This window comes from Musca autumnalis, unplaced genomic scaffold, assembly GCF_047663935.1.
Source record: "Musca autumnalis isolate F117 unplaced genomic scaffold, ASM4766393v1 scaffold_5, whole genome shotgun sequence".
Lineage (NCBI taxonomy): Eukaryota > Metazoa > Arthropoda > Insecta > Diptera > Muscidae > Musca > Musca autumnalis.
Window position 1 is genome coordinate 117,797,942 of NW_027412088.1, and position 25,574 is coordinate 117,823,515.

At 33.9% G+C, this 25,574-nt stretch overlaps 1 protein-coding gene across 28 annotated transcripts in view; it reads left to right on the forward strand.

Annotated features, from left to right (window-relative positions):
- Positions 1 to 25,574, forward strand: part of Pde8 (phosphodiesterase 8) — a 279,303-nt gene that overhangs the window by 247,538 nt on the left and 6,191 nt on the right. For 21 of the 28 annotated variants that reach the window (XM_073955384.1, XM_073955383.1, XM_073955386.1 and 18 more), the window contains 10 exons: positions 6,905 to 7,003; positions 7,145 to 7,255; positions 7,356 to 7,531; positions 7,626 to 7,836; positions 14,170 to 14,337; positions 14,409 to 14,507; positions 14,575 to 14,823; positions 15,174 to 15,393; positions 15,456 to 15,616; positions 22,463 to 22,730. In XM_073955384.1, coding sequence (XP_073811485.1) covers positions 6,905 to 7,003; positions 7,145 to 7,255; positions 7,356 to 7,531; positions 7,626 to 7,836; positions 14,170 to 14,337; positions 14,409 to 14,507; positions 14,575 to 14,823; positions 15,174 to 15,393; positions 15,456 to 15,616; positions 22,463 to 22,730 — 1,762 coding nt within the window. The remainder of the gene's footprint in view (positions 1 to 6,904; positions 7,004 to 7,144; positions 7,256 to 7,355; positions 7,532 to 7,625; positions 7,837 to 14,169; positions 14,338 to 14,408; positions 14,508 to 14,574; positions 14,824 to 15,173; positions 15,394 to 15,455; positions 15,617 to 22,462; positions 22,731 to 25,574) is intronic. The other 7 variants (XM_073955388.1, XM_073955394.1, XM_073955369.1 and 4 more) reach the window with 1 other exon arrangement.

The following is a 25,574-nucleotide window of genomic DNA, read 5'->3' on the forward strand; positions in this document are numbered from 1 at the left end:
AATTCATCTAAACTGACTTAAATCTACCAAATACTTTCGTAACAGTATGTACTACCGTCTATGTTTTCAGATAAATTTAAGACACTCAATGTCGGGAAAACTATAGATTTACGGAAAAAATATTGCTTAAAATTGTATTTTCAAAAGAAACAAGTAAGAAAAGCGTTAAGTTCGGCCGGGCCTAACTTTTTATACCCTCCACCACGAACTGTATTTTGAAGTGAATAGGAACAATTAGTTTTATTTCGTTTATGAAAGTACAAAACTCTTCCTTTTATTCCAGGTGTTGTACATATATCTCAACTGATAATACTCCCTTCAAAACAGTTAATATGGGGAGACATTTTTTTTCCAAAACATGGACCAATATTTACAATTTTCCGAATTCGTTTTATGAGGGCTATATTAAGACGTAGACCTATACCGACAAATTTCCTATGGAATGTTCTATACCCCAAATGAAGACTAACCACCAAATTTCAGCCATTTCGGTGGAATGTTGAGCCCACAACCTTCAAAATACCGAAAATCGGGAGGTACCGTCCTATCGGGCCTATATGAAGGCGTGGACCTATACTTACAAATTTCCGGAAGAAAGTTTTATACACCCAACGAAGACTAAATACCATATTTCAGCCATTTCGCTGCGATAATGAGGCTAAAACCTTCAAAATACCGAAAATCGGGAGATATCGTCCTACCGTCAAAACCTGGACCTATATAAACATTTTATGCTAGAAATATTTCTTAGCCTTTGGAGACACAAAATACCAAATAACAACCAATTCGGTGCTCAAATGGGACTAATACATTCAAAATATCTTAAAATGACGCGTACTATATATGGGTCGTTATATTGGGGCTATACCAAAACGTAGACCTATGTAAACATTTTATGGTAGATATGTTTCTTAGCCTCTTGAAACGCAAAATGCAATGCTACAACCGATTCTGTTTTCAAATGGGACTAATACATTCAAAATATCTTAAAATGACGCGTACTAAATATGGGGCCTTATATGGGGGCTATACTAAAACGTGGACCTATATAAACAAAATTTTGTAGAAATATTTTTTAGCCTCTGGAGACACAAAATACCAAATTACAACCAATTCGGTGGTCAAATGGGACAAATATCCTAAAATTTCCTTAAAACGACGACACGTCACTTTGTATGGGGGCTATACGAAAACGTTGACCTACATAGCCCGCTTTCAATACCAAAAGTCCTACATACATATACATAATAGATTTTACCAAAATTTCATCCACCTACTTCAATCCGTTCTGAAGCTAGAGTGATTTCCACAGACGGACAGACGGACGGACATGACTTTATCGATGTAGAATTGCACGCTGATCAAGGATATATATAGTTTGTGGGGTCTACAATGATTATTTCGAGTAGTTACAAACGGAATGACAAGCTTAATATACCCCCATCCTATGGTGGAGGGTATAAAAATTGAGATTTCTCAAAAAAATACTGTCGAAAAAGTAAAAGTGGGAACGAAACAAGACAGCCCGATTCTATTTCCAATGGAATTATTGGAATTACAAAATAAATTCGAATTTCAATTTGGAAAATTCGAAATAGAAGAATTACAAATGGAACTCTCTAATTAAAATTTTAATATTATGATGTTTTTCGACATAAGTCGGATCAAAACGCGGTCAAACCCATGGAGCAAAAAACGACCTTAGCACATTGCACTTAGACGGGACCTAATAAAAGCGATACAGACCACTGTGCACATTAGGGTTATGATTTTTCGACATTTTTCACAAAAATGATTTCCTGTAGCACGGATGAATGAACTTTTGCCTATTAATCACTAAAATAATGTTTATTCCATTCAAACATTAAAAAGATCGTGTACCAACCACTTTGAAAAAAATTTAATTTTTTGTTTCATATATGTTGCTTTCTATGTTTCATATAGGGCGTTATAGTTGTATGTGAAAGGAAAAACATGTAGGCTGCAAAAATCACAATTTTACCGAAGATGAACAAAACTCAAGATAATCAACAGAAATCGAGGATAAAACCATTTGAAATATGTGATATGATGAACACTGGTGTTTTCCAGCAAGGAGCACTGCAGCCAATCGCTTTGAAAAATCTAATATACCAGAAATGATGATATTACTGTTTTTGGGAGTTTTATCAAAATAGGTCATATTTAAACTGTCTTCACATGCAAATTAGATAATCTTAATTATATTGAATGTAAAATTTGTTCAAATTTCAAATTTACAAGCAAAAAACAACAAATTAATATAGAAATTATTCAATATTAATATAATTAATACAACAGAGAAGAGCAGAATGACAAACAGCACTGCTATGGCACCACGAATATATGGTCTCCCAATAATACACAAGGATGGAACTCCACCAAGTCTCATATGTTCATCAATACAAGCACCAACCTATGGATTTTTAAAATATATAGTTGACATTTTAAAACATAGAACGAAGAATTCAAAATACAATATTAGAGATGTACTACACCATTTTCAACTGTAATTGAGAAAATAACAGTTGTAATTCAGAAATTCCATTTGAAATTCAGATATTTTATTTCTAATTCAGAAATTCTATATGTAATTCAGAAATTCTATTTGTAATTCAGAAATTCTATTTCAAATACAGATATTTTATTTGTAATTCAAATATTCCATTTGAAATTAAGATATTCCATTTCAAATTTAGAATATATCATTTGAATTCAGAATTTCCATTTGAAGTTCAGAAATTCCATTTGAAATTCAGATATTTCATTTGAAATTCAGAAAATTTTAATTGAAATTCAGAATTACTTTATAACGCTGTTGGTGCACATAAAATTGAAATTACATTTCATAAATTGATTATTTTCTGAAAAAATAATTGAAGGGTTCTTAATTTCTTAATTCTTAATTACAAATAAAATATCTGAATTTCAAATGGAAATTGTGAATTACAAATAAAATATCTGATTTTCAAATGGAATTTCTGAATTACAACTGCTATTTTCTGAATTACAGTTGAAAATGGTGTAGATCTGAAAGCAAGAATAAAGGATACAGTTATTAACAAGGACGAAACGTTAATATCATTCGGTGTTATCTCATTATTTCCAAGCGTGCCGATAAATTTAGCAATAAGGACAATTTCGGGAAAATGGAGTATTATTAGCGAACATACCAGCATTCCAAAGGACATTTTTATGGAAATTTTGACTCTTTTTATCAAAGACTCAAAGTATTTTGTATATGATGACAAGCTGTATGACCCTCGAAAAGGACTTCCATTGTAGGGTTAAAACAAGTAGGAAAATCGTTAAATTCGGTCGGGCCGAACTTTTTATACCCTCCACCACAAATTTCAGCTATTTCGGTGGATTAATTTGGCAAAACCTTCAAAATACCGAAAATCGGTAGGTATCGTTCTATGGGGGCTATATGATGGCGTGGACCTATATAAACATTTGATGGTAGAAATGTTTCTTAGCCTCTGGAAACACAAAATACAAAGTTACAACCGATTCTGTTGCCAAATGGGACTTATACATTCAAAATATTTAAAAATGACGCGTACTTTATATGGGGCGTTATATGGGGGCTGTACCAAAACGTGGACCTATATAAACCAACTTTGGTAGAAATGTTTTTTGGCTTCTGGAGACACAAAATACCAAATTACAACCAATTCGGTGGTAAAATGGGACAAATATCTTAAAAATTCCTTAAAACGACGACGCGTCACGCGTCATTTTGTATGGGGCCTATACGAAAGCGTGGACCTACATAGCCTGCTTTAAATACCAAAAGTCCTACGCACCTATAATAGATTTTCCCAAAATTTCATCCACCTACGTCAATCCGTTCGGACGCTAGAGTGATTTCCACAGACGGACGGACATGGCTATATCGATGTAGAATCGCACGCTGATCAAGAATATATATAGTATGTGGGGTCTACAATGATTATTTCGAGTTGGTGGAGGGTATAAAAAGGAAAATAAATGCATTGTAGTATACATAATTAAATGTAAGGGGACAGAACCAACCTATACCAAAATGTATATGTTGGTACAACAGAAACAAAATTAACGACTAGACTTTCCGGACATAAGTCAAATTTTAATGAGGTTGACATATTGGCACAGGAAACAACTACAAACTACGATATACTTTAGAAATGCCACTATAATTATGTTACCAAGTGACATTACAGACCACTGTGCACATCTACAAAGTACATGCATATATATATACAGTATCGGCCAAAACTAAAGCACCCCCTCAGTAAATTTTTTTGAAATGATAATTTTTTTATGAAAACTAAATTATAAATTTATTTTTTATTTTTCTTTTTATTTATTTATATCTTTATAATTGAAAAATACAAAAATAAGGAGATCAGAATTTAATAAACAAAAGTTAAAATTCAAAAAAACATTTTAGGTCGCAAATATAAGCGGACAAAACTAAAGCACCCCCCCCTCCCCCCCCCCCCCCCCTTTGAGGTACAGCAAAAACTATTGAAATCAATATTTCGTTGCTTATCCTCAATTCTGGATGACACAATCACATCTTTTAGGCATAAAGGATACTAAATTATTAATTATTGCAGGCGAAATAATCGGTTTTCGGAAAATTTAGCTTAAATCCTCAAAATACTGAAAATCGGAAGGTACCGTTATATGGAGGCTATACCCAAACGTGGACCCAGGTCCACGATTTTTGGTGAATATGTTTTGTGACCACTAAGAACCCTAAGTACCAAATTACAGCTAATTTAGTAGGAAAATGTGGCTTAAATATCCGAAATACCGAAGATCGGAAGGTTCCGCTATAAGGAGGCTATACCAAAACATTAGCCGATATTGTTCATATTCATCCAAAAATGATGCTACAGCATTCTCTGGTCAAATACTAAATCCCTTAGGTTTACAAATTAGCGAAAGAACGAATTGCAAAAGAACGGTAGACGCCGGCTTATTCAGTCGACGACCAGCAAAAAACCTTCCGCCTCCATGTTTTACAGCGTCTTTGCAATATTTAGGATTTAACGGTTGCCCATTTGGTCCAAGCCTTTTACCATCTGAATACTTTAAATTAAACATAGATTCATTGGAAAACAGTTCAAATGGGTCTTGGCGAATGCCAGTCTGGCTCTTTCATTTTTAGTCGATATGAAGGTTTTTTTTTTTGCTGGTCTTCGACTGAATAAGCCGGCGTCTATCGTTCTTCTGCAATTCGTTCTTTTGCTAATTTTTAAACGTTAGCGTATTGTATTTGACTAGTGGATGCTGTAGCATCATTTTTGGATGAGTATGAACAATATCGGCTAATGTTTTGGTATAGCCCCCTTATAGCGATACCTTCCGATCTTCGGTATTTCGGATATTTAAGCCACATTTTCCTACTAAATTAGCTGTAATTTGGTACTTAGGGTTCTTAGTGGTCACAAAACATATCCACCAAAAATCGTGGACCTGGGTCCCCGTTTGGGTATAGCATCCATATAACGGTACCTTCCGATTTTCAGTATTTTGAGGATTTAAGCTAAATTTTCCGAAAACCGATTATTTCGCCTGCAGTAATTAATAATTTAGTATCTTCTATACCAAAAAGATGTGATTGTGTCTATCAGAATAGAGGATACGCAACGAAATATTGATTTCAATAGTTTTTGCTGTACCTCAAATGGGGGGGGTGCTTTAGTTTTGTCCGCTTATATTTGCGACCTAAAATGTTTTTTGAATTTTAACTTTTGTTTATTAAATTCTGATCTCCTTATTTTTGTATTTTCAATTATAAAGATATAAATAAATAAAAAGAAAAATAAAAAATAAATTTATAATTTAGTTTTCATAAAAAAATTATCATTTCAAAAAAATTTACTGAGGGGGTGCTTTAGTTTTGGCCGATACTGTATATATATATATATATATATATATATATATATATATATATATATATATATATATATATATATATTCTTGATCATTATAAAATTCTAAACCGATATAACAATGTATGATGTAAATAGTTTTATAATTTGGTATAGAAATTTGTATTACTCCTAGGATGCTTGAAATTATAAATGGGCTATATCGGTCCACGTTTTAGCATAGCCCACATAGAACGGTACATCCCGATTTTGAAGGTTTTACCCACATTATCTAACTGAAATGACTGGAATTTAGTATTTAGTGTTTTTGATGCTGCAAAACATTATTCCACAAATTTGTCAGTATTGGTTTTGATATAGCCCTCCTAGGACGGTACCTCCCGATTTTTTGTGTTAAGGTTTTAGCCACTATAACTTACCGAAATGGCTGAATTTGAATATTTGGTCTTCTTTCCTCCAGAAATTAATCAACATAGGTCGAAGTCTTGATATAGCCCCCATAGAACGGTACCTCCCGATTTTCGTTATTTCCAAGGTTTTAGCCACATTATCTATTCGATATGTCTGAAATTTGGTGTTTAGTCTTCGTTGGTGGTACAAAACATTCCCAATAAAAATGGTCGATACAGATCCATGTTTTGATACTATAAAGCGTGATATTTACATTCGGAGTCCTTGCAAACATTACTCGAATTGTGGTAAATTCATGCAACTTAGAGAATAACTTGAAGAAATACATAGAAAATTGCATAGCATTACTTTAAAACAGGAAACTTCGAATTTCAGAAGAATTTATTTATTTTTATTTATTTATTTCAGTCTATGGAATTACAATCCTTACAGACTAGCTTATATTATTAGAAAAAAATATAAATCCAATATTTCTTTAAATTTATCAATGGGGTATGGAGTTTCGCTAACAGTTCGTTATTTTTTAAATATCACATAAATTGAAACTATCTTTACACTCATAACTAATAAATCGTTTTTATTTCCAGTGCATGGCAGAAAGTACAAGCCTCTCAATGTGTGCCATGGAACTAAAACAAATTTTACACTCGATTGTGCGACCACACAATGTCATCTCCACTCAACAGGTAAGAACATAAACCAAAAATCACTTTGCAAGTTGTTATTAGGTCGTTCTTGGTAGAAGTTGGTTGCTGGATATATTTTCTCCAGTAACCTCTAGCATGTTTTCAAAATTTGCGTAATCATCATTCGATTTATATTTTCAGGCCCTCTATACAGCACTTCACAGGCTGAAAGAAGTGCTTATTATAACCGATGATCTCCTAAGGATTCAATATGCCAATAGATCCGCAGAAAGATTGCTCAATTTGCGATTGGTAAGATATTTTTGCATAGTGATCAATATATAATCAAATATATATAACATATATAGACTTCAAACGAAATACATGTATCTTTTCTACTATTTTTCTTCAGGACGAAGTCATCAGCAAGCCTTTGGCTGACATTTTTATATCAGATGTATCCAACATAAATAATAGTGTACAAGGAAAAGGTGTGCGGGAATTTGATGGTATACTAACAGTAAAACGAAAGAACCAAGAAGGTATTCCTATGCATGTGAGAGTGGTGCCAGTAGCGTGTATAGGAAGGTAAGATGTATTTTAACTATATATTCATTATTTAAAAAGTATTGCAATTAAAGCAATCGGATATTTTGTAAATGCAAACTATTCTATATTGTAGAACTCCGACACATTTCGTTTTCAATTTTGATGTACCCGGCGGTCAAATGGATTTCATTGCTACTTTGCCCCAACCCAAAGAAGCACCTCGTGGCTCACTGCACTCTATTCGACGGGGAAGCTTTGACGTACGTTCAATTGCATCTGATGGTTTGCGTCGAACCAGTTTAGCTAAGCTTACATCACTACCACTCGAAGCGCCCATAACTAAAGTAGGTAACTTTGCATTTTTGATGAAATGTTAATGTATAACAACCGAAAAATGTTAAATGTTTCGTTCGTTATATTTGTATGCATATTTTTAGTTCTTGCACCTCAGGAAGGTAGATTCAAGAGATAACTTCGAATCTCTTGCCGTAACTCTTGACTGCATGTTTACTTGAGAAAGAGTTTCAAATTACAGCCATAGTGATAATTATTTTCACAAAATTGACATTTTCGTAAAAGGCAAATAACTATTGTTTAGGTATTTCCGGGAATGTGTTTTGGTGTTACTTTTAGTACTCAGCAAAAAACAATTAGTAGACCACAGAAAATCAAACATCTAACATATCAACATTAGGGTTAGTCATTTTTCAAAATCTATGGAAATAGCATATAGGGCAGGCAAAAACAAGCAGAATTGCGTTTTTACTTTTTCGAAATTGTGAAAAAACGTTCCGCACAAAATGCAATTACTTTAGTTCAAAACCAACTTTTTAATTTGATTTTTTTTTTGTGATTTTTAAAATTTGATATTTTTTTAAATTTTTTTTTTTTTTTAGATTTCTCAAGCACTAATCCTCTATATCTTTCAATTATATTGATTTCTTTCGGAAATTCGTATAAATGGTATAGCGGCAAAACAGCTTTTTTTATTTCATTCGGTCTTTTTGCTTTAAAATTTTTGACCCAGTTATCACTGTTTTTTTGGACATTTTTGCAACTTTTTTAAACGACATGGCGATGTGAACACAAACTATGAAAAAATAATTTAAAACTCAAAACGATATAAATTACGTATTATGACATTACTTCTGTATTGTCAAACTTTTATTAGAGCAACTCGTTTAAAATTTTTAAAACTGGGAAATGAAACCGAGTTGCAAATTTTAAAATCGATGTAGCTTAAAAACTATATGACTGATTTTTGATTAAATTGCATATTTGAAATCGATGCATTAAAACCAACTAAAAAAAATTATTTCCAAGAATAACTATTGCAGAAAAAAATTTCTCAAATTTAAAAATTTAAAAAAAAAGTAAACTAAAAAAGTTTGTTTTTAGCTAAAGTAATTGCAGTTGTGCGGAAGGTTTTTTTACAATTTCGAAAAAGTAAAAACGCAATTCTTATTATTTTTGCCTGCCCTACATGCCATTTCCACAGATTTTTGATATTCGAAAAAAATGAAAAAATGACTAACCCTAATCAACATGCCACACATTAGTATTTTAACAACTAATAATTTTGTTATTTGTTAAAGTATTTTGGAACAAATTTTTATAATAATAGTTATCAAAGTACTGAAAATATTTCTACTGAAATTCTTCATTCATGTTATTAAATGAGGGTACTATATAAACTTCTGGCCTAACAATGAAAACGCGAATAGTTGTCATGAAAAGTGTTTTTCAGAGTATTCTTCATCCTGATTTATACAACTCTAAGACGTGGTTTTGAACGCTTGACCAGCATCTTCTGGCGACGAATATCATTGACCACGCCTTTTTTCTTAATGTGCGGGAATAAAAAAGAAGTCATGGAGGCCAATTCAGGGTTGTACGACAGATGAGCCAACAATTCCACGTTTTGTCCGGTCAAAAAGGCGCTGGTTTGAATCGATGTGTGACAGCTCACATTGTCTTGGTGCAAAACGAGCCTTTTTTGAGCCATTGTTAAATTGTACAGATCCTACGAGATCAAACTTTTTTACGGCCAGGTGTTCATAAGGGTTATGACATTTTTACAACTTCCTATTCCTGTATCATATCTTGATGCACTTTTACTTTTTTAGATAAAAACTTAGTTGTAACGTGGTTCGATAAAAAAGCTCACGCGCAAAAACTTTTAAAGCTTTTATATATCAGCTTTTTTGAAAAAAAAAGCTTTAAAGCCATACGAGAGGGCAAAAATGTCATAAGCTTTTGTTTCGCATATCATATATAACTTTATTCTATATATCATATCAATTTAAAGTGGTTTCTGCGCGACCTTTTTCAATATTTAAATCGAATAAAAGTCATTTTAGAAAATAATTTTTTGAGAATTTTTTTTTTTATTTCAGAAAACATTTTTTTCAAAATGGTTTGCGCGCGATCGTTTTTATTATTTAAAAGTAATTAGTAGTTTTGGCATTAATAAACAAAAGTTAATTCATTCTAGCTTTCTGAACTCATTTTTTTGTGTTCATACCATGTATCTCACGGTATCACACATGACGATCAGTTCACTCACGGCATCAATGTTTTCTGTCACAACGTCCGTTTTTGGAACCTCACCTCACTATTGAATTCATTAAACCAGATTTCCACAGTGCTCAAGGATGATGCTTCATCGCAATATAAATATTTAAGTTCACCGATGCACTCTTGTCGTGATATTCCACGTCGAAAATTGTGAAAATGATCGCACGAAAATGTTCAATCCAATTTGAAATATCGTCTTCCACTTGCCTACTCCATCGAAGCCTTGGCCCTCCAGTTCTGCCTGCAGTGCCATGTAGCCAGTATTTATACCATAGATGAGCATGGTGAGCACTCGCCTTTACATTTTCGTACGATTCACCATACAAATGCTCTCTTCGTGTTCATCATTGATTTATACACCATTTTAGCGGGTTTATCATCGCTCATTTTTATGACATGGCCTAGCCAATGCTATCGTTGTATTTCGATATACTGATGTCGTTGTATAGCCCATACAGTTCTTGGTTCATACGACGTCGTTACTCACCGTCCACGCGTATTGACCGTAGATCATTCGAAGAATTTTTCTCTCAAACACGCCAAGTTCTGGCTCAACTGCTTGCGCAAATACCCAGGCTTTGGAATCATAAATTAGCACGGATAGTATCAGTGTTTTGTAAAGTGTTATTTTTCTTTGACGAGCCAAAGTAACATCTGTTGGTCAATACTATTATTCTTCTTATTTCACAACTGATGTTGTTTGTTGTGTTTATGGTGGTGCCGAGGTATGTAAAGCCTTCAATTGCCTAAAAATTATAGGATGCAAAAATGCAAAATCACAAAATTTGTAAGCAAAATAAAAATCTGTGAGCAATTTAAACATTAGACGAAATCCATTTCAGACAGTTTGAAGTCGATTTAGCCATGTCCGTCTGCCCTGCTGCCTGGAACGCACATTAACTCTCGAACGAATCAACAGTTTTGGTCCAAAATTTGGTTGTCGTCATATTTTGTCCAAACATAGATCAAGTTCGAAGATGGGTCATATCGGTGCACTCCATTGAGTACTCACCCAAAAGATTAAAACTTTTCGCTAAAATGGTGCGCATAAAAACTTTTCAAAACAGTTGGAACAAGAGTAATCGGTATGAAATGTCTTGCATTTTTTGACTGAATTATGACTTATGAATTGGTCGAAACTTTTCACATCGTAAAATTTCTTCCAAACTTTCAACAAGTTCTAAGAAGGCTTATATTGGAAAACAGCTTCGGGTACCGCCCTCACTATAGTTCAACATTTTTACTTATATGCAGCTTATGGACTGTTCGATGATCGTTTACAAATTTTTAGCGAAAGTACTCCTTGTGGTCCTGTTTACAGCGATATATTTTTTTCGTTGGTAAATCCATACATACATAACGGCTCAAAATCTGTTAATCCACGGTGACCAACTTAAGTGACTGATGGGCACGATAACAATCAAAACGAGTGATTGACATATTATATACAATATGGACTATATCGGCCCACCCCTTCGGATACTTCCTGCACAAAAATTGAAAATTATTCTCAAATGTACAGTTTCGGAAAAGTCTCGGACCGTTTTGAAATTTTTACAGCAGCTAGTCGTCCCGGCTCATATAACGGCAGTAAACATTTTATCGGTTATCGTAATCGTCCTTCCAGACTTTCGGCAATTTAGAAGATGGACTATATCAGTCCACTTCTTCCGGTACCATACCCCTTAAAGTTCAAAGATGTAGGTTTAAGAACAGGTTGAGACCTGTCTGCAAGTCGACTGATACTTTTTTAACTGTTTTTCTTTACTTATCACTCAGAAAAAGTGGATTCTACTTTTAACTCAAGAGGTAGACAACCAACTTTTTGTAATATGTTTATAACCGAATAATATTTTCAAATTTTAAAAAAGGGTAGTTTTCGAAAAATACAAAAAATATCTTATTATTAAACGAGGAATTTTTTTTCATTTTTGACCAGCACATTTTTTGCTGAAAATTGAAAACTAGAATTTGATAGTCCACAATTTTTATAAATCAATATTTTTAAAATACGTTTTAAAAGTTACAAAAGAAGATTCCTGTAGTGCGATTCTTTTTGAGTTACCAACAAAAATCGTAAACATTAAAACTCAAAATTATGAATGAAAAGTTCAAACAAAAGTTTGCAACACTGTTGTTCCACAAACATCCCATAAGGGGCAATGGAGACTTCTCTCATATCAATGAGTGCACCCCGATTCTTATTACCCACAGTTTATCGCCAAGTCCGAACGGCGTGTCTAAGGCACCACTTTTGTAGAGAAGTTTTGTATGGCTGAAATACTCGGGAAATGTCGCCAACATTACTGAGTGGTATTTTGCCACCGTTGAAAAGGGGTTCGATGTTGCCTCGCCGGGGAATCGAACCCACGATCTTATGTATGCAAGGCGGGTGTGCATACCATTGCATTTTAATTTTACCGACATTTGTCGTTAACTTGTTCTAAACATGGTTAAGGGCAAAAAATATTATTTTTGTACAATACCTATGTTTAAAAACCATAAAACATTCAGGTATGTGATGAAAACCGAATCGGCTCGATTTGCAGAATCGAAATGGTATATATTCAGGGTGCCTTTTGTGCCTTCGCAAAAGCACCTTATTTAAATAATATTTTTAAAACCTATTTTCAATTTCAAAAAAAAAAAAAAAATATTTACAAAAATTCGAAATATGTATACTAGGGTGGGGCGATTTGTGTGGGAGCAAAAAAACCTTAATGAGCCCTTCGCGTTTCTGATTCCTGGGATTGAACTGAGCAAAAAAGTCCACTGGACCATATATCTACCGTGAAAACCGAGCCTCCCGATTTTGACTTTAAGTTTTTTATTGACGTTTTTTGGATATTTTGGCATATAACAGCCAAACCATTGGGATTTTCGATCCAACACAAAGACAAACATTGTAGCCAAGACAGTAATTGAAAACTCTCTAATACATCGCAAAAGCATTGGAACGCTCCTTCAGGAAGTTTTGGCCTTAAGAATGTGCAAACTTTTCGGAAAATGTCGATAAATGACATTGTGCTACAAAATTTGACCCGAAAAATATTCAAGTGTTCTGATGCAAAATTATATCGTGTTGGGATCCATGGACAACGACAATGCCTTTATTTCGTTTGGGTCAGTTCGTTTTATTTTTTTATAACGGTAAAAGTAGCGAAAATCTGGGTTTCTTACATTTTCAACTTTAAACGGGCATATCTTATTTTTTCCACAACGGATTTCTTTTGATCCTTCTTCCTTTTAAAGGGGTGAATAATGTCTTTTGAATAAGCTATTATTGTTTTAAATCGGTTAACAAATGGCTAAGTTATAGTGGTTTATGTCTGAAAAACCCCACAAAAAAATATAAAGGAATTTCTCATAATTTTCAAAATAAAAATTGAACAAAACAAAAAAACATTATATTTTTGAAAATTATGAGAAATTCCTTTATAAGTTTTTTTGTGGGTTTTTCAGACATAAACCACTATAACTTAGCCATTCTTAAGGCCAAAACTGCCTGAAGGAGCGTTCCAATGCTTTTGCGATGTATTAGAGAGTTTTCAATTACTGTCTTGGCTACAATGTTTGTCTTCGTGTTGGATCGAAAATCGCAATGGTTTGGCTGTTATATGCCAAAATATCCAAAAACCGTCAATAAAAAAATTAAAGTCAAAATCGGGAGGCTCGATTTTCATCGTAGACATATGGTCCAGCAGACTTTTTTGCTCAGTTCAACCCCAGGAATCAGAAACGCGAAGGGCCCATTAAGGTTTTCAAATCGCCCCGGCCTAATGTATACGATTTCGATCTATGGGAAAACGAGTCGAATCGGTTTTCATCACATACCTGATAATTCTGCTCGATCGTGTTAAAATAATTACTCCTATGACTGCATTATATGACTGCGTATATTACGTTGCTTGCTTGTGTTATTTTGTTTAAGCAAATAAAACATAGCATATTTTATAATATTTGTTCTTTTATATACTTAACACGCTATTATCTGCTGATGTACGTTTTGTCCTGTTGTCGATCCTACGTTTCTGCGTTTTTCCATTCGTTGGTTTGTTATTTATTTCAATCTGCATTATTGCACTCTACCGCTCATGTAGATAATAAATCTGCTCTCACAAGTACAGGAGAATTGTTCAGCAGAGGAGGCACGTCTTATCGACAAGGTATTGGAATTCTTAAAACGTGAAGGCTTATACAGTCCCCAAATGAAGGAAATACGCACGGATGATCCAATTGCAACAGATCTAATTGGCGCACTTTTAACGGTGAGTTGCTTTACAATTACACCGAAACATGTGGGTTCAATTGATACGTCTCTTTATATCATGCTTCACAGGGACCTAATGTGTATTCTTCACGTCGCAGTTCTAATGATTCGATAGTTCGAACAAATTGTACGAATCGCCAATCTACCATAATGCCAGCAAAGATGAAGGTTTGTTATTCAATAAAATTTGTTACCTTTTATTTTTGACACACATAGTATATTCTTTCTCTTCTAGGCAACGCCACTCATTATGGAAATACTTGAAGAATCTCTAAACTGGGAATTTAACATTTTCAAATTGGAGGAAATTACTGAAAATCATCCTCTTTTGTACTTGGGAATGGAAATATTTCGCCGATTTGATGTATTTGCTACGCTCAATGTGGATGAGAATGTCTGTAAGAACTGGCTGGCTATAATAGAACGAAACTATCATGCCGACAACTCCTACCACAATAGCACACATGCGGCGGATGTTATGCAGGTACATATAATTGTTAACATACATTTTAATTTAGTACATAGAAAATGGACCCCAGTGAATCACTGTGAATTGAGCCGCCCAGCGCCAAAACGGCCTAATCCGAATGTTCTGAAATAAATACTAAAAAAAACTCACTATTGCATTGTATAACGCTAGGTTATCCTAGCTTCTAAAGCAATGCAATATGGAGTTTTTAAGTGTTTAATTCAAACGATTCCGGCTAGATCTTTATATTCACTTTGATTTTTTGAACATGTAGGTTAGGCCTTTTTGGTGCTGAGCGCCTTAATTATGGCCGCGCTCACATAAACCTAACCTAAACTAACATACACATTGTTTTTTTTTCGTAGGCTACTGGAGTCTTTATATCTCAACTTGCAGCCAAAGATCTGGTAATGGATCGCCTGGAAGAAGCTTCCGCCTTAATTGCCGCGGCAGCACATGATGTTGATCATCCCGGACGATCGTCTGCATTTCTTTGCAATTCAAATAGTCCACTGGCCATATTGTATAATGATTTAACTGTCCTTGAATCCCATCACGCATCAACTACATTTAGGTTAACTTTAGGTGAGCACTATTTTTTTCAAAGGAAACTCAATTTTCTTTAAATATTTTGGTCACTTTTGTAGGTGATGATAACGCAAACATCTTCAAGAATTTAGATACTGACACGTACAAAGTAGCACGTACCACAATCATAGACATGATTTTGGCCACTGAAATGACACGGCACTTTGAACATTTGGCTAAGTTTGTTAGCGTTTTTGGAAATGAAATGGAGCCTAGAGAAGTAAGTAAAGAGAAAAGATAAGTTAAAAGATGAAAAACAGTGTCAACATTTTATATTGAAGGTCCACCTTAAATGTAATGATCACTTATAATAATGGGGGAATGATATTTTAATTAATTTCATAAGTTTGCCATGTGTTAAGAAAGAAATCGGACCATTTAGAAAAAAATCTTATGTTGTGGTTATTATTAGTAGTGTTCCATAACTAACAAGTTTTTACAATTTTTACCACTTTGCACATTTTACATTCCCTTACACCAAACACAGCACATTTTATATGAGAGCCGTTCACCACTTTTCCGACTTGCAAATTTTGCAAAGTATGTTAAAAAAAGCGAATGCATTTGAATTTCTACAATTTAACAAAATAAAGAAAAAAAGCTTTACGTGTGTGTTTCTTTTTATTTTATTTTTTTCTATCCAAAAAATATACAATACTTATTAAATTTGAGAAGGCGTCACTTAATATAGACGATCACGTCACATTACGCAAATGTGAATAACATGCTGAACTAGTTTGGTAATCGTTCATTGATCGTTCGGTCTTGAAGGCGACCTGACATAACGCCCAAAATTGATTTTTGTAAACCTGCAATTTTATTTTTAAAACGTGTTCGGATAAAAGCCTTTTCTTAGGTATACATTGGCTTTCATTTTCGGATTCACTATTATCAGTATATGTTTCGTCTAAACCACTGGGGAGAGATTATTGATCTTATTGGTTCTAATTTGTAGAAACAATTTTGGTTGTTATTTGTTTATTTGAAAGTTATTTTGTTGTTCTTGTGTGCAACACCATAAAAAATTAAGTCATAGAGCAAACCTGAAGATGATGGAAGCGATGAAGCAAAAGTGAAAACACGCGCGCGATTTCTTATATTTCGACATTTGCTCGATCGCTTTCAGCATCTTTAGGTTTGATCTATGACTCAATTTTTAATTCACAATAACAAATAAATCACTCGACACACTGTAAAACATTCCGTTTTGTCATGTGTTCGTTATTTGGAAATGTGTTAATAAATTCCTGAGGGAGATTTCGACATAGCTTGGTTCTTTATGCGCCCCCTGGTTTAAAATCAACTGAATGATGTTTGCTATTTTACGGATCATTTTTAAAATCTACTTAACCATTATAAAACGTGAAGTAGTCTACAATTTTGAAATTTTTTCTTTATAAATTACAAATACTAATTTTAAATCATTAAAATAGGAAAAAAACCATAAAATAATATTTTGGGCGTTATGTCCACTTACAATGGGGACATAACGCCCAAAATTAATTTGGAACCAATCGGTTACTCCATTCGAAAGTTATCGTAGGCACCATTTTAGCGAAAGGTGCAGGTACCTGAAGGAGTTGGCCGATATGGCCCATCTTCGATCTTGAACTAAGTTTGGAAAAAATATTACAAAATCGGCTGATCCATTCGAGAGTTATAGTGCGCACCAGCCAGATGGCCATGGATCAATCAACATCGTATCAAAATGTATATGGTAAAAAACAAAAAAGTTTTATAATTGACTGATCCGAGTTTCACCCTTTCAGAATTCGCGAACTGTTGACATATTCTATAATATGACTGAATTTCTTAAAAAAAGAAGTTTTTTAGGAGGGGTCTCATAATATCAATCATTAAAAATAACTTACGTGGAAGATGTGTTGACATCAATGTAGAAAAATAGATAAAAAATGGATCGAAGCCAACATGTTGTATTTAATGTTCTCTCCTGATTTCTTGCTTAATCTTAAATTTCATAGACTTATGCCCAAAGAAAGAACCAAAGAATTTCCACTGGCAACATGATACTAGTGTCCGATTTTTCGATATATCCACTACATCCACCTAAAATTTATGCTGACATTTGGAAGCCTGAATTTCGGGGTTTTTTAAAAATTTCTAAATATTCCGGACGAGCAGCAAGATCTCATCAGTGCTCCGTACAGCACCCTGATAATTGGAGTCCAAAATCGAAAATTTGATGAGTAAATTGTCTTAAAAAAAAAACATTTTTTGCGTGTAAAATGTACAAGTGTCATACAGGTACCTTTGAACCCCGCATGATCTTAGTTCTTTTACGCGCACTAAAGCAGCTGATATAGATACCTTGAAATTAGGAAAAACCGCAAAAATATATTTTGATAATTTCGCGAATTGAAACACTACTCTCTTTGAATATTAAAAAAAAATAGAAACCTTTATACGCGATTGTAAAATTCGCGAAATGCGTGTCATTAATTAATTGGCATCATTCCCCGTGAATTTTTTCACTTTCTTCCTTAAGTTGAAACGGCGGAAAGAAAAAACTCAACGTGAATTTTCGTTCAGAATAACCCCCATTGAGATGGTGTTTTACTCAAAATAGGATGAGGAGGCACATCCGAGGTTCTTGACTAATCTATTTGAAATAGGCAATATTTTTGGTGGTTGCTACTAAAATAGGATGCGCATCAAAATCGTATGGGCGACTTTTACCCACTCTAAGGTTTTTGTGTCGAAATATGGATAGATATTGAAAAGATTGAGTCGCTGTATCCAAAATCGGATGAGCATCTACTGATTTTAATTTTCATATTTTTGAATATTGTAATTTCAATATTATTCTTAATTTATTTTCTTCACTGTATGTGATTTTAGAGAAATAGTGAACTCCAAAATATTTTTTTTTAATTTTTCTAATCAAACCAATAACACTGTGACACAAAATGGAACTCAAAGTCTGGGGGATGGAAAATTTCTTTTGGAGATGAAAGCCCTTGGTGAGTATACTAAGAACCCAAAAGGAAATTTTCGCCATAGGTCAAGTTTCTGAGATATCGCGCGATGAAGTTTTTGATTTTTTCCCTATAATACTTGGGAAAGTAGCTCCATATCTCTGTTTCGCGTTGTGGCAGCTTCGTGTAGAGGTGACATGTCTTCAGTGAAATCGATTGGCGAATCTTTTTGCAGAACATTTCATTCTTCTAACTTAATGCCTTTCATGTCCTTTTCGTCCCTTATTTCTTGAACCGTAGTGAAAGTACCACAAGATGAGATTTTTCAGCATCCAAATATTCTACAAAAATGTTGCGCAGAAGATTTTAGGTATGGTTCTCTTTGACAACTAATCGATTTTGTCCCGTTTTCATTGTCATTTTTGACATTTATTCGGACTTGGTTCAGAATTAAACTATGTTTTGTATTTCTGTATATTCGTTAATTTTTATGTGTAGGTATGTAGACATAACAATTGGTTATTGCTTATGTAGACATCTGGGGTGCTTCTGATATATTTACGACAAATAGCTCTTGTAATGAAGAACACGTTAATAACAAATTTTCTTGGAACCGGATATTCCGACATTAAAACCGATTTTTGAACCGGTTTTAAGTAACCGATTAAACTTATATGTATACCACTAAAAAGCTTTAAGAGTTGTCAATCAAACTAAATTAATTCGCTTATGAAAACTTTGTTAGTTGCAGTTCTAGAACAAAGAACCCGTTTTCTTAAACCGTTTTTAAGGAAAAATATCAGTACCCGCAAATATGGAGATCAAAGGCTGGGGGTGAAATATTCTTTTTGGCGATGAATGTCGATGGAGATAATGTGATGAACCCGGAAGGACAGTTCTGCCATAGGTCAAACTTCTGAGTTATGGCGTGATCAAATTTCATTAGGTTTTTCAGTTCATTTCGCTTTAACTCGGAAGTTTGACCTACGGCAGAACTGTCCTTCCGGGTTCATCACATTATCTCCATCGACATTCATCGCCAAAAAGAATATTTCACCCCCAGCCTTTAATCTCCATATTTGCGCGTACTGATATTTTTCCTTAAAAACGGTTTAAGAAAACGGGTTTTTTGTTCTAGACCTGAAACTAACAAAGTTTTCATAAGCGAATTAATTTAGTTTGATTGGCAACTCTTAAAGCTTTTTAATGGTATACATATAAGTTTAATCGGTTACTTAAAACCGGTTCAAAAATCGGTTTTAATGTCAGAATATCCGGTTCAAAAATTGAGATAATCGGATCTATACTCCAAGAAAATTTGTTATTAACGTGTTCGTCATTACAAGAGCTATTTGTCGTAAATATATCAGAAGCACCCCAGATGTCTACATAAGCAATAACCAATTGTTATGTCTACATACCTACACATAACAAATAACGAATATACAGAAATACAAAACATACATAGTTTAATTCTGAACCAAGTCCGAATAAATGTCAAAAATGACAATGAAAACGGGACAAAATCGATTAGTTGTCAAAAAGAACCGTACCTAAAATATTCTGCGCAACATTTTTGTAGAATACTTGGATGCTGAAAAATCTCATCTTGTGGTACTTTCACTACGGTTCAAGAAATAAAGGACGAAAAGGATATGAAAGGCATTAAGTTAGAAGAATGAAATGTTCTACAAAAAGATTCGCCAATCGATTTCACTGAAGACATGTCACCTCAAAACGAAGCTACAACAACGCCAATCAGAGATATGGAGCTATTTCCCCAAGTATTATAGGGAAAAAATCAAAAACTTCATCGCGCGATATCTCAGAAACTTGACCTATAGCGAAAATTTCCGTTTGGGTTCTTAGTATATTAATCAAGGGCTTTCATCTCCAAAAGAAATTTTCCACCCCCCAAAAATGCTGCTGCACAGTGTAATCAATCACATATTCCAATATGCATATTTTTAACCCAATCTTTATAATGTTGATATCATATTTTTCTACGCGTTGTCTAGATCCCGTAAGTATTTTTAATTAACTTTTTAAAGGTTTATACGGGCTCCTAGGTACAAAAATTTAGATTTGCTCCGACATTTTTATTATTTTTTTGATTTTCCGCGAAAATAGCAACAAATTTTAGAAATATTGTTGCATCTACGGATGTATGTATGCCAAATGCTGTTACTGATATATACAATAGACCGACCAAAAAGAAAAAAAAAAACTAAACAATTTTTGTTAATTTAATTAATCGAGCTTTATTGTATGGGGCCATTTTCACGAAAATTCTATAAAACCCAAATTTATGGTCAAATCGATGAAAAATATTTGCCAGCTTTTTGTTGTAGCTAAAAACGAATCCTACAAAAAATTGTGAAAATGGGATCGGATTTTGAAAATATACAACACGCCTTTAAAATTGAATGGCCAAAAGATATACAACTGAAACAAAACACAGGTATAAATATGATTCAAACATTTGTTTTTATGAGGTTGAAAATGAAAGAAAATGTCAAACCCGATGTTGGTCATACGTAAATCATGGGCGAGGTGGCAGGTCATACGGGAGAAGCATGAACATGGGTGCAAGGGTCAGAAACTTTAGAAATAATGGAAATTTTCTCACATTTTTGTTGTCGATTTATTAAAATTCAGAGTTTAGAGTGCAGTAATTTGTTTATTGGCAAAAGTCAGAAGTCTGGTTCTCGAAAAACCTATGGACGTAGGGTTTTGACCCCCATCAGAGTGATGAATACTTATTTATTGGAGTTGTAACGGGAGGTATGACTGAAGTTCTGGATTCTTAAAAAGTTAAATAGTTCTATAACGCTCACCAGATGATTATTAACCACAAACATTGAGTATAAAGACATTTTAAAAAAAAGGGACCGCATGTACGAAAATGAAATTGATTTAAAACATTTACATTTACATTTTCTTTTATTAAAGTTTGGATTTTACGAATATATTTATAGCGTTCCGATTAACTTGAAGTTAAAAGTGATTATTAAAATTTGAGGAGAACCTTCTTGCCATTAACTTTTAATGTCACACTTATATTTGAATGCCTTCTAATTGGTCTATTTTTCGTTTTCAAATCCATCCAATAGTAAAAGAAAACATACATGTGTATAATAATGGCCCTTAGTGTTCGCCAGAGCCCATTAACATTACATTATAAATACCGCGTTTTATAGTCTTCTGAATGTATTTTTAATTGTAATCTTGTTTTTGTGAACAATAAATATTTTTGTCATTTAATTCCATTATAAATACATTTTTCACAAATTTTAGCAATGACTAATTGTTTAAAACATTTGTATACCCAATGTTTTGGATTAATAATTCAAACAAATACTTTAAATAAAATTTTCTAAAACGTTCAATTTTGTTGCAAATTTATTGTCCACCACTGTAGATCCACGTATTGGTATAGCCCTCATATAAAAGTACATCCCGATTTAAGGTTCTAACCATTTTTGAAGGTTCTAACCATCCTCAGTATAGCCTCCGTATAACGGTACCAATCATTTTTTTAAAATTTAGTCATATTTGTATACCTTCCACCATAATATGGAGGGTATAATTAAATTGGTTATTCCGTTTGTAGCACATCGAAATATTCATCGGAGACCCTATAAAGTATATATATTATTGATCAAGGTAAAATTCTAAGTCGATATAACCATGTCCGTCTGTCCGTCCGTGCATCTGTCTGTTGAAATCAAGACACAGCTCGCAATTTTCAAGATAGAGCTTTGTATTTTGGTATAGAAGTTTCTAATACTCCTAGAATGCTTGGTATTGCAAATGGGCTATATTTTGATATATCCCCCATAGAGCGGTACCACCCGGTTCGGTATATTGAAGGTTTTGGCCTCATTATCACACCGAAATGACTGAAATTTGGTACTTTGTCTCCGTTGGGGGTATACAACTTCTCCCCAGAAATTGTTCGGTACAGGTCAACGCCTTAATATAGCCCCTATAGAACGGTACCTCCCGATTTTCGGTATTTTGAAGGTTGCTCAAAAAGTCATTAAAATTTAATTTTCAACAGAAAATAATTTCTTGCTTTTTGTGGGTTAATATATCTATTGTAATCGTGTATTTGTTTTTGCTTTCAGATTGTTCAGAGCGAAGACGAAAGTTCTGTACTTATGCGTCGTATGCTTATAAAGGTGGCTGATGTCAGCAATCCTGCCAGACCGATGATTTGTTGCATAGAATGGTCACGGCGCATTGCTGAGGAATATTTCACACAGACTGACGAAGAAAAGGCCAAAAATCTTCCAATTGTGATGCCGATGTTTGATCGTGGAACATGTAGCATACCCAAAAGCCAAATTGGTTTCATCGAATATATAATACAGGATATGATCCATGCTTGGGATAGTAAGTATTACTTTTTGAAACACAAATCCGAGTGTACTGGTACAAGTGTTGAAATGCTAATTACACAGAAGAATTGTTCGAAATTAAATACCTCAGTAGTGTTGTGGATATTTCCTGTTGTCATGGAAAGAATCGCTCTAGCATCCAAAAAATTAAGCTAAGACGCTGAAATTTTGGGAAAATGCGTCTTTTGTTTGTATATCGGCCCACGTTTTGGCATAGCCCCCCTATAACTGTACCGCCTGGCATTTAGGGTTCCCAATAATCAACAAACTCCTTCAACAAATGTTACGGATATAGGCCCACGTTTTGTTATAGCCCTCATGCCAGGGATATTTTGAAGTTCATAACTATATTTGCAGACCGAATTGGCTTAATTTCGAGAAATGTTCGTCCAGCGACTGCAATAATCTTAAAGACAAATCTGTTAACCCTGGCGTTTTTGCAATATTTCCGATATGGAGTTGGAAACTACTCTCCCGATCATATTTTGGTGCTCGGGGGTATCGAGGGATAAAGTCATTGAGTAAAAGATCAACTAGACCATATGTCTACGGTGAAGATCGAGCCTCCCGATTTTGATTTGAAGTTTTTTATCAACTTTTTTTTTTTTGATATTTTGACATATTACCGCCAAACCATTGACATCCAACACTAAGACAAAAAATGTAGCCAGGACAATAATTAAGAACTCTCTAGTACATTCACACAGTTTTGGCCTTGAGACAGTACAAATGACACTGTGCTACAAAAGTTGACCAGAAAAACCTGAAGGAGTAGGCTGATGGGGCTTATCTTCGAACTGAAACTAAGTTTGCACAAAATATTACGAAGGCCACATTTTGGGCCGAATCGCAAATCCGTTCGAAGTTATCTTGCTATCCAACCACTACACACTGTGTCATAGAGGTTTTTTGTATCTTTCAGGCTATTTTCTCAGGAAGTTTGGATTTTCCCCTGATGAAACTTGTACCGTCGTATGGGGGCCAGTTTATACAAGTTGCTATAACAAAAAGCAATTCGAGAGCAGGTCCTAAACTGAAAATTTTGTGTGGAGGTACCCGAAGGAATGGACCGATTAAGTCCACGTTGGAACTTCATCTAAGTCTGGTAGAAATTTTACGATGTGCAAAGTATGGACCAAATTGGTTACTTCCTTCAGGAGTTATCGTGCGCACAAATTTTCCGAACATTTCCGAACTTTTGTGGGGGAAGTACCGGAAGGAGTGGACCGATATAACCCATCTTCGAACTCAAACTAAGTTTGGACAAAATATTACGAAATCCAAATTTTGGACCAAATCAGTTGATCCATTCGAGAGTTATCGTGCGGTCCAGCCAGCCAGACAGACAGACGGACGGACATGGCTAAATCAACTCCAAATTGTATGAAATGGATTTCATCCAAACATATTTGGGTCTATAACCATTATTTCGATGAGGCACATTTTGTCCGTATGAAAGTATATATACCCTCGTTAGCATAAATGCTGAGGGTATAAAAAGTACTAAATTCCGTAGCAAAAAACTAAATGCAAATTGGTTAAATCAAATTCTGAAATTTGACTTAAAAGTCATTGTCACTATTTTACTATTAGAATTAAGCGAATGGATAGAGCTTAAATCCTGCAATTTCGTATTAGAATCGTTGTTGAGCGAATAAAGGTGGAATTCTGAATTTGTAAATGTGAGTTTTTGGGAGCAAAAAGTTTAAAAAGTGTACAAAATATTTTCATTTGGACATGAAAGTACATGGGGCCTATTCTGTAAATTTTTAACAGTTGTTGTTCTTACAATGACAAAACAAATTTATACAATATCGATAGTTGTTAAAAATTTCAGAATAGGCCTACAGTATCAGTAACTTTTTAACAATTTTATTAATTGATTTTTGCAACAATATAATTTGTTTGTTTTGTAGAAGTTTTAACAACTTTTCAATCGATAAAAGTTACTGAATTCCTCCACAGGTTTCGGAATATCTCCCATATTTATTTTTCCCGATTTCATCACCGAAAAATTTGACGTAATTTCGACTAGAAATAAGATCGACAGATTATTTTGAATACGGTTCAGATCTGGATATATGCATCTCCCATATACAAATATTTTCGCCCGACTTCATGTTGTTCACTTGACGCACCAAACAGGATCGCTGTTGGTCTGTATTGTTTTCTGAAATTTGTTATTATTGTTGTTAGTCCATACTTTTTAACTCCCAACGATTTGTTTCTTAATTTCAAAATTATTTCTTTGTTTAATTTTGAAACTTATAATTGTAAAAATTGCTATAAATTTTGGAATGTAAGAGGAATTATACATTTGTGAAGGCCTAAGTGCCAACCAATGCCGAAGTATCCACAATATCCTCCTGATATCATAAAATTATTAAAAACGAAATTATGGCCGAAATTATGTCAGTAGCAGTTCGGAGAAGTTTTACCATACTACAGTATTCAACGAAGACATTTTGTATGCATGATAATTATTTAAATTTTTCAGTATAGACATGTAAATATAATTTTTTCTTAATTTGGAGTAGTAAGAAAAAAATTATTTATTTAATAGAGCGATTTTCAAAGTATTTGCATATTAGAACATTGGTGGCGTTTTTTTATTGGGATAGTTGTTACAATTTTGATTTTTCAAAATAGTCTGGCTTAATTCCATTGTTGTTGTTTTAATATTTAAAACAACTAATTTATTAGTGGAGAAGGTTTGGCATTGTTCGCCAAAGGGTAAGGCAGGGAAGACTAGTTTCGATACGCGCCACAGGATCTCATCAGTTCCCTTGTTTTTTTTTTTGTGGATATTCTCCACCGAAGTTATTTTTCAATAACTTCT